Source organism: Humulus lupulus, chromosome 2, assembly GCF_963169125.1.
Source record: "Humulus lupulus chromosome 2, drHumLupu1.1, whole genome shotgun sequence".
NCBI lineage: Eukaryota > Viridiplantae > Streptophyta > Magnoliopsida > Rosales > Cannabaceae > Humulus > Humulus lupulus.
In genome coordinates this window covers 95,695,224-95,704,723 of record NC_084794.1, presented here as the reverse complement: position 1 = coordinate 95,704,723, position 9,500 = coordinate 95,695,224, and the positions used below count along the sequence as shown (strand labels likewise).

Sequence of the window (9,500 nt, the reverse complement as noted above, 5' to 3'; positions counted from 1 at the left end):
CCTGATTTTCAAACATTTCAATTTATACCCACTTTTTTTTAATAAAAACTCTCATTCTACCATTTGTTAATTTTCTCACTCCAAGCTGAAACAAAAGTTATAAAGTATATCATTTATACTATACTAGGTAAAAACAATGTGAAATGCATATTTGTTTAGTTTTATATAGAAAATGTATTAATTTATTTTTTTCAACTACCATATAAATTTTAAATAAATAAATAATGTCATATATTATAAAAGAATCACATAAACATAATTTTTTTAAAATAAACAAAAACATGTCTACAATTTTTTTTTTAAAATATGATAATTTTATTTTTTTTAAAAAAATAAAAACTATTAAACCAAGAATATGTTACATAAACCACTACAACAAAAAATACTTTTCATAAGATCGAAAAAGTATTATCAAATATATACCATAACACTTTTTGATGTGTTAAGGAAAGCGGTGTTATAGTAGGTCAGAGCACTTTGCATAACACTTTTCCATAGTTATAAACATGTGTTATGGTATAGCCTACGATAACACTTTGGTTGTGTTATTTTAATAGTTAGATAAGTATTTCATTATGCTATTTATAAATAGATTATATAACACTTTTTTGTATTTATAAAGTAGTGTTATGATACACTTTATAATAACACACTTTCCGCATTATAGAAAATAATTTGCATAACATAATTTTATGCTTATAAACCAGTGTTATTGTAAAACATACAATAACACATTTTTTGTATTATTATAATATTTGGATAAGCTTGAATTATTATTTTATAAACCTATACATTATAGTTATTTTTTATTGCTTTAATTCAAATCCACTTCATTTAATATACTTAAGATACCCTTAACACTGTACAAATATATTTTTGAGTACCAATTATATGGTTCATAACACATATAACCAAATAATTGTGTCAAAATACATTCAAGATTATCTAAAATACAATCTAAAAGTCTTAAGATATTCAACACTTACTAATTAACATAAACAAAACATTCTCACAATAGTCAACAAAATATTCTTAAACAGTTGCATATTCAAAAGTAAAAGTAGGAATTCATGATCTTCCAAATGTAAGAACACCAAAGTCTTCCAAATCAGATTTTCTTTTGCACTTCACTTGTTTAATCTGGTAAATAAAACATAAAAGAAAAACTAATGAGGTCATGAAATATCATATCATTCATAGTGAAAGACAAAGAATATGGCAGTTATATGGAAACTAAAAGAAATCATCCTATTCACAATTACTACTAAGCTGAAAAGTATCACAATATATAAAGTGTGGTTATGAGAGAAATGTATAGATTTCATGCTCAAAATCATGATCAAAGTGTCCAACTAAGATACAGGTAATAATTACATAAAAAACCCCAAAACTTTCCCCTTTCAGACACAAAAAAGATAGAATAAAATTAATACAACAAAAAATTTAATCGGCAAAATATAACAAATCATGTAATCAAGCACCACAAGCTTTAAAATTGGAAAACCAAGAATATAAAAAAAAACCTCCTTAAATCAGTGCAACTAATGGAAATCATACGCAAATTATACATATTTTTCCACCAAAGTCTCAATTTTTCACTCCATTAAACAGATCTCAAAAACAAAATTAAAAAAAAACTACAGATATAAACAAAAACCAATCTATAGATCATATTTATTTATCAAAAAAAAAACAAAAACCAACTACTAATCTCATATATTTATCAACTGCAGATCATATATATACCACAAAATCAAAACTGGTTTTGGGTGATTTTCTTCAAAGTAGCAGATCAGAGAGAGATAGAGAAAAAATAAAGTTAAAACTAAAATAAAATGAATAAAACCAAAAAAAAAACACACATATATAGCATTGATCATCCATATTAGACACACAATGTATACACATGAGGCAACTTTTTAGAAGAGAAGAAATTGTACAACTTTAAAAAAATTCAAGCAAACTAGCAAGCAATTCCTAAAGAATTGCATTTTAACAATAATCATGCACTAATCAAAAAATAACTTATTAATCTAACCAACCAATAAAAAATGTTCATTCAGTCACAAAAAAATCTAAAGACAATACTTTTCCAACAATGTAAACATATTATGAATTGTTTCTCATATATATACATATCTTTTTTTATATATATTACAGGGCCTTGAAACGGACCACTAACTCACAAAATCATCTACTCATCTTAATAATATCTTAATTAAAGAGAAGCACGTGATACACCTTGATTTCAACAATGGGAGAGCAATGTTAAACACTCTTGCTTTCTTTAAAAACAAAATTAAGGAAACTTCACTGTCAATTCAGCCGGATGAATAGAAAGAAGGTATTGGGAAAGGCAAGCCCATAAATGTGGTATGGCAAGTTGCAAGCAAAGAAAATGCAATTTAGCATAATAGGAAAAGGCTGACAATATCAACAAAACCTACACCAAAGCATCATGATAGCAGGTACCACGAGTAAGTTTGACTTGATTCGTGATAAACAATCCCAACGAAAAACATCAGTTGAAACCTATTAGAGCAAAACCAAACTACATATGGTTTTGTAGTCTGACCATTTTGTATGAGAAGTGGAAAGGGAATAATTATCAATAATAACGAGAAGGAAAACTGAAGAGATTCAAAAAATAGTGACCAGATGCATCTATACCAACAATGTTTGGCTACTCTGACAGATGAAAAATAAGCACTTCTAGTTCTTCTATTAGGGGGATTCAGCGCATATTTTATAAATTTAAAACAAATTAGAAAATATCATTTAGATAAGACAAGACATGACTGTGTCAGCTTGACATAAAGCTCCTCCAACCCCAATCAAATAAAAATGTATTCAAAATAAAATGCCAGAAAGTGTTTGTAAGTTTTCCAAAACTATTTAAGGATCAATGATATTTTTAAAGCTCTCATCACAATCATTATGACAACTCATAAGATGTCAATATTAGAGAGATGATATGTATAAGAAGAAAATAATTTGATACACAAGACATAAGCTCACACATAATAGCGTGTAATCTTCCTCCTAAACTCTAAAATAGAAAATCCAAACCTGCACAGGAGGGAATTCAGACGAACTTGACTCAGACCTCCAAGACGAAGCGTATGGCGATGGACCTTGGGGCATAACTAGATGTGATTAGGAACTGGACACATTTTTTGAAGAAATGAATAGATACTAAAAAAATAAAAGGAAAATACTAAAATTTGTAAAGTACTCGAGTGAATATCATGCAAGAGTTCTAATCGATCAAGCAAAATCACACAATTAACCAACTACATTAGACACCAAGGCATTCATAAGTTTGTGCATACAAAATACAAAGAATAGAAAAACAGAAATGAGCAAAAGTTTCTTGGTACATTAATTTAACAGTTCTGACCATTAAATATATCAACATAATCATAAAACTGAAGCCATTGAAATTACTGAAAGCCAATCAGATATGTGTATCATTGTAGTTTGTAAAGAGTATGTAAAGGCTATAAAAGTCCAATCAACAATCATGAGACTTTCTATTCAAGTGAGGCACATGAACGAGATGATCTTAACTAGAAAAAATGGCAGACTTGGTTGATCAGTTTGTGTTTTTTTCCATAACAAATGCCTAAATAGTGCTATGATTTAATAGATTTATGGTAATGTCTTATATGTGTTCTTTCTCTACTGCAATAGAGAAAAGAAGAAGAAAAATTCTTGATCCTACAAACAAAGAAATGGATATTGAATTAGCAGTCAGTGAGTCTAACCTGATTATTTAAAGATTGTTCATGGAACAAAGTCAATAGTTGGACCTCCAGTGACCTCAACAACAACAACCCCAGCAAGCTAAACCAAACATAACAGAATATAACTTAATTGAATAACTCTATAAAATGGAAATATTGATGTCAATTTATAGAGATGCTAGAGTGACCAGCTGAAGCTATATGCACATTTACAAACAATTTAAGAAACTAAGAAAAAATATATGCTAGGGTCACAGAAAATTTACACTAAATATTTTACTACCCATTTATGGTCCAACTTTATAAAATATAAGGGGATAAAAAATATGCCACATTCTTACAATTGAAATGGTTCTAGATTATTAATAGAAAATGTCACATACAGCAAAGATGACCGTTGAAGATAAATTGTAGCATTTTACTGCAAACCATCTTATCCAAGGTTTGTACAGATATAGAGGTTAGCACCTATCTATTAATCATATTCATAACAAATTGTTGTTCAACTAACACAATTTTTTTTTTTAGAATAATGATTATTATTGCCCCAGACAGACAGAGCTTCTAAACACAAACTATAATCACCTAGTAAAGATCAGCATAGGTAATCTTTGGATGTTTGGACTTCACTTCCTCTGTTATCAAAACACAACCAGGAAAGAAAAGTTAGGGGGGAAATTTTGGTGCTTTGATATTAATCATGTTGTCCAATGTTTTAAAATCATCAATTGTTAATTAGTGTTGTCAAAACATCAAAAATCTAGATTAATTTCAGTCAAATATCCCAGTTGCACAAGATTCTAAGTGTTCATAATAACAAGGTTACTGTAACAAATTAAATAGCATAATTTACGTCTGAAAAAGATTAGATCGAATTGGAAAAGCTCACCACATAAGTTAAACTCTTTATTCCATTTTCCCATCTTGGATAGTCAAGAGATGTTCTGTTTTTTGACAGAACATTATTTTGGTCAAATTCTTCAATTTGAATTAAAAGGATCCATTTTGTCTTTACTTAAAAACCATAATCTCACCTCCTGATCTTCAGCTTCAACGATGATTTTTTGTATACTTTACGGGTTATGTGCCTGACTGAACAGACATAAAATTTTTCACTAGAAACATTCTTCCCTAAGGGCCATCTTAGACCATCCTGAACATTGCTATCTACTATAGCAGAGTCGATCAAATCTCTAATGATTTGCATGTCATTTTCCTGTAACACAGCATGAAGAATTTAGCAGTAATCAATATCTCTCGAGTCTCTAGAAAGCTAGATTTTCAGTTAATATGATATATAGAAGACTTATAGTTAGACCAGGTTTAGTTTCTTTGGTGACTACACCCAGTCTCATATCCAAATTCTTTTCAAGACAAGATATTTGCTTGAGAAGATAGCTCATGTAGCAGGGTTGAGTCTAAAAAGAAAACATGCTTCAAAATAAGCCTCACTAAACATGACCCTTACCAACCATAAGAAAATAGATATATATATATATATATCAATAGATAATTATCTTAGTCTCTTAGCATTTTTCATAATTCAATCATGCGCCATTAAATTTAAAAGAGTCAATCCCAAAACAGAATAAGGTCTTGCTTTAAAATCTTTCCACAAGTTTTATGGAAAAGTATTAAAATAAGAACTTTAAGTGACAATTACTTCACTTTGTTGTAGTGATAATCTACACTTCATTGTTAAATTATGTAGTTTTTAAAAAAATGAATATCTAGTATCACACACAGAAACCAACATTTAATTCAAAACACAACCATTTGTTTTTCCTCAATAACCAAAAGCTCATCATGAGGAAATTCATAACAGACAAAAAGCTAGAAATCCTAAGTAGCCAACCATGGCCAAAAGGCCCAATACCAATACTAAATATCAACATACCAAAGATTCTCATAAAAAATCACTAAATTTTCTTAAGTTATCAAGTCTATCACTAACCTAAACTATTCCTGGATCCCATGCTCCAAAAAAACAATTTTGAGTTTACTAAACATTGTTTATAATTAGTCATCCAACATAAAAGTTGAAAATTGCAATAGTGAAAGAAGCTGTAAAAACAGAGGAAACCAAAGCACATGCATATCTAGAATTATCAAAGGAAGTACAAATGGAATGAACATAGATGAAGCAAACCTTAATGTACCATTAGAAGCAAGAGAAATGGTAGACATAACAACATCAATAAAACTAGAAGCAGAACGGAACAAGTCTGGCTTTCCTTTTCTAGCTAATTACTGCAACAAGCTACAACACCAACACAAACCAGCCAAAAAATACATGCTACGAGCAAGACTTTGAGAGAGTTAAGTATTGAGAAAGAACACATAGTAGGACTTGGAATTATGAGCAATCCTAAATTCCAAAAGCTTTAAGAATGCAAATTATTTTTCGTTAAGTCATCTTTTAGTGAGAAAAATGAATTATTATTTTGAAATCATGAAAGTAATATGCCCGTGTCCAATAAAATACATGTAAGCTAACCAATCTATAAATATCTCAAATTTATACTCCAACCAAATCAAAGGAGCCTTATAAAATCTATTAATTGAAAATTAAAAAACTGAAATGGGGAGAAAACTTAAGCATTAGAGATCTTTGAATTGTTATCTTTTAATTCTAATCTAAGCAAGAAAGATGGTGGTTCAATAACTAACACAAAATTGGCGTCACTTGCTATTTGAATTAAAAACAAAAAGTTGTGATATTGTTGATATATATACATATACATATACATATAAACACACCATACACACAAATAATAAACCCAAAATTTAAAATAAATATATTTAAGTTCAAAAGATTACCTTTCATGTAAAAAACGAGATGACCAAAGAAGTTGCCAAACTATGAGGGAATTGATCCTGAAAATTTTGAAGTATCAGGTTAGAAATAAGTCTATTTGCTAGTAAATTTGTAGATATGGATTTTGGGTTAGGAATTAAAGTGGTGTAGCAACTATGGCTTCAAGGGTTTAAAGCTTCTAGTTGAAACCTAGTTATGATAATATAAACCCAACAGTACATATATATACATGTATATTATTAAAATAACATAGAAACAAAACAAAATTATTTAACCCATCTTCAATCATACATTTATTTCTTCTTCGTTCATAAAGCTTATACATGAATTGGTTAGAATAAAATTATCCCACATTTATCAATTAGACTAATTTATCTCATTAGGTGAATTCTAATATGCTCTCTAATTACATAACCTAAACACATTATATGCTCTCTAATTACATAGCCTAAACACTTAATAAATGTTATACACTCCAATCCTATCATTCTTTCCAAACATGATCTAAAAGACACTCACAACTCTAGCCAATTCTTCCTAAAGATTGAACTAACATTTACTATACTCAGCAACTTACCACCACCAAATAAAAACAAATAACCAAAAGGAAAATCACCTTGAAAAAACTAAAACAAAATAAATAAATTTAAAAATTAAAAGTTGAATAAAATAAACCCCAACTCAAACAGTAGATAACAATATTGGTAATGGGTGTTGATATTTCATTTCTTGTAACCTTAAATGTTACAGTATGTTACTAGAGTACAAGAGAGAGCTGTGATGAACCTGTACTGAAGCAATAATCCCTAGTTCACCAAACTGGTCTGCAGTCCTAGGTGTAAGATGCTGGGCATGCTCAATCTGAAAATTAGCTCTAGTCATGCAAAAATAAGCATGCAAAGAAATATCAATATTAAAACTTTGCAATACTTAATTGCTACTTGGAGCTTCAAATTATGGTAACTTTAAGAATCTTGATCAAATCAGAGAGTTAGGTAGAGTTATTAAAATTATCATAAATAATTACAGGGGATGAGAGCAGAGAGGAGTAAATAAGAGCTTAATTAGTGGTCAAAGGAGTAAATAAAAAGCTTTTTCATCTCAATTGGATGCAAGTTTCCATTAAAAATAGTGAAAGAGATATGGATTGAGGAGCTACACATTGTATGCCTTTAAAAAGAATAATAAATAAAGAAAAACCTGTTTTTGCCAAACTTGGCTTTTCAAGAATGTTATCTTTTTTATGCATTTTTGTGGTCAAAACAAAAAGTAGAGAATGGTCAAAAATTGAACTAGACAAACATCAAGAGTGATATAATTGCTATAATTATTATTATTATTTGTTCAGATCTTCATCAGTTGGCTTTAGGATCCAACAACTAATATAGGATTTTCAATAGTTCTGTCAAATTGAAAATCAAAAGAACAAAAAACAAAAAACTTATTAGATAGAACTAGACAGTTCATAACAATTACCATGAACTAGAACTCAGACCCAGAATAGAAGGATATATATATATATATTATAGAAGAAAAGAAAATGAAAAATAACCAATGATCAACGCCAGCCATAGATGACTTGAGTGTAAGTACTTTTGATCCACCTGAAGCATTTTAGAAAAGAACCTTTCATCTTCCCCTCAACGGGGTAAGTCTTATTCCATTTAGGATAACCCAAATTTACATACAGAAACCCCATTCCACATTAACAAGACGTGAGTTTTAAGTGGAATAAAATCATCAATAAACTTACAGAAATGAATGGTTTATGAAATCTAAATACAAATTACACTAAGTAAATGAAGCAGCTACTTGATGAAATTTCTGTAATGATTTGCAGAAATTACAAGCAAGCAATTCAAATATACCTGAACAAAAATTAGCTTAGAGAGGTGGGACTTTCCTTCAGCTACTCTTTGATACCCTAAAATTCAAATTCAAATAAAAAAAAACTTACATTAGAACCAAAGTTGGGTCTAATGAGGTAGAACAAAAGAGATTAAATCAGACAGTAAACTGAAATGAAAATTGAATTGAATCGAAATAAGAGATGAAACTCACTAGATTCAACGACCATGCAGTAGGAGAAATTGGAACCGTCCGTTCCAGTAGGCCTCCCATATGTTGATTTTCTCTGCTGCATCTTTTCTTCTTCTTTTTCTCGGCTATGGACAAAGGGCTTTAGCTTCAAAAACTTGCAAAATTTTGGACAGATCCCTAAATTATTATTATTATTATTGAGAAAGTTTAAATTACTTCACTATGATCATATAACATAGTTCAAGGAATGAGGGATAGCGATGAATCACAAACAAAATGTCGTAAGGAAAATGAAAAGAACCTTTCATCTTCCCCTCAACAGCGTAAGCTTGGTGGTGGCCCACGAATGGAAGTTGCACTAGGTCAAAGGCACGCAGAGATGGGCTCGCACTTGGGGTCACTTGGTTCAGGGGTTGGGTTCACGGGTGCCTGAGATTTGGAGCTTGGCTTGGAGAAAAACGGTTGTGAGGATGGTGATTAGGTGGTCAGAGCTGAGGATGATGGTGGTTACGGGAGTGCGGCTAGGGCGAAGGGAAGAGAGAGATGAGAAGGAGAATGGGAAAAAAGGTATCGGGTAGGCTGGTTTTTTTTAATATTTTATTTCTATTACTTCACCACTTTTTACCTAGTATATATTATAATACATTTTGAAAAGACTTATAATTATGTGTTGTGGAAAGTAGATTTTGGTGTAGTGAACACTTTTTATTTATCAAGATATATTGAATTCTAATTTTAAAATTAAATATATTTCTTTTCTAATTTTCTTTTAGAAAAAATATCTATGAATTTCAATATAATAAAATATTAAAATTAAGTCTTGTGATTTAAATTTTAAAGAGTCGTGGTTTAGATTTTTAAGGATCATGGTTTATATTTTATACAATCGTGGTTTA

The 9,500-nt window shown here is 29.8% G+C and overlaps 1 protein-coding gene across 4 annotated transcripts; it reads right to left on the bottom strand.

The window, feature by feature from the left end:
• Positions 1-908: 908 nt before the first annotated feature.
• On the bottom strand, positions 909-9,176 carry LOC133818250 (uncharacterized). Of its 4 annotated transcripts, none has more exons than XR_009885848.1 (10): positions 8,906-9,176; positions 8,626-8,781; positions 8,433-8,488; positions 7,351-7,425; positions 6,567-6,623; positions 4,781-4,962; positions 4,636-4,690; positions 4,332-4,381; positions 3,768-3,846; positions 909-1,140 (listed from the first exon to the last, which is right to left on the bottom strand). XR_009885848.1 is itself a non-coding variant. In XM_062251010.1 (7 exons), the coding sequence occupies exons 1-5, from the start codon at positions 8,910-8,912 to the stop codon at positions 6,570-6,572; spliced, it is 348 nt and encodes a 115-aa protein (XP_062106994.1). In that variant the 5' UTR covers positions 8,913-9,176; the 3' UTR covers positions 909-1,140; positions 3,768-3,846; positions 6,567-6,569. The 4 variants fall into 4 exon arrangements, 1 of the variants encoding a protein (XP_062106994.1); XR_009885850.1 differs by having other exon boundaries at positions 8,626-8,758; XR_009885849.1 differs by lacking the exon at positions 4,332-4,381.
• Between the last annotated feature and the right edge of the window lie 324 nt (positions 9,177-9,500).

Excerpts from the sequence above, each read along its gene's own strand:
- LOC133818250 (XM_062251010.1), bottom strand. Across the intron at positions 7,426-8,432 it reads CTAAGCTAATTTTTGTTCAG|ATTGAGCATGCCCAGCATCT; the intron begins GTATATTTGAAT and ends GCTAATTTTCAG. Across the intron at positions 6,624-7,350 it reads GGATTATTGCTTCAGTACAG|GATCAATTCCCTCATAGTTT; the intron begins GTTCATCACAGC and ends CAAAATTTTCAG.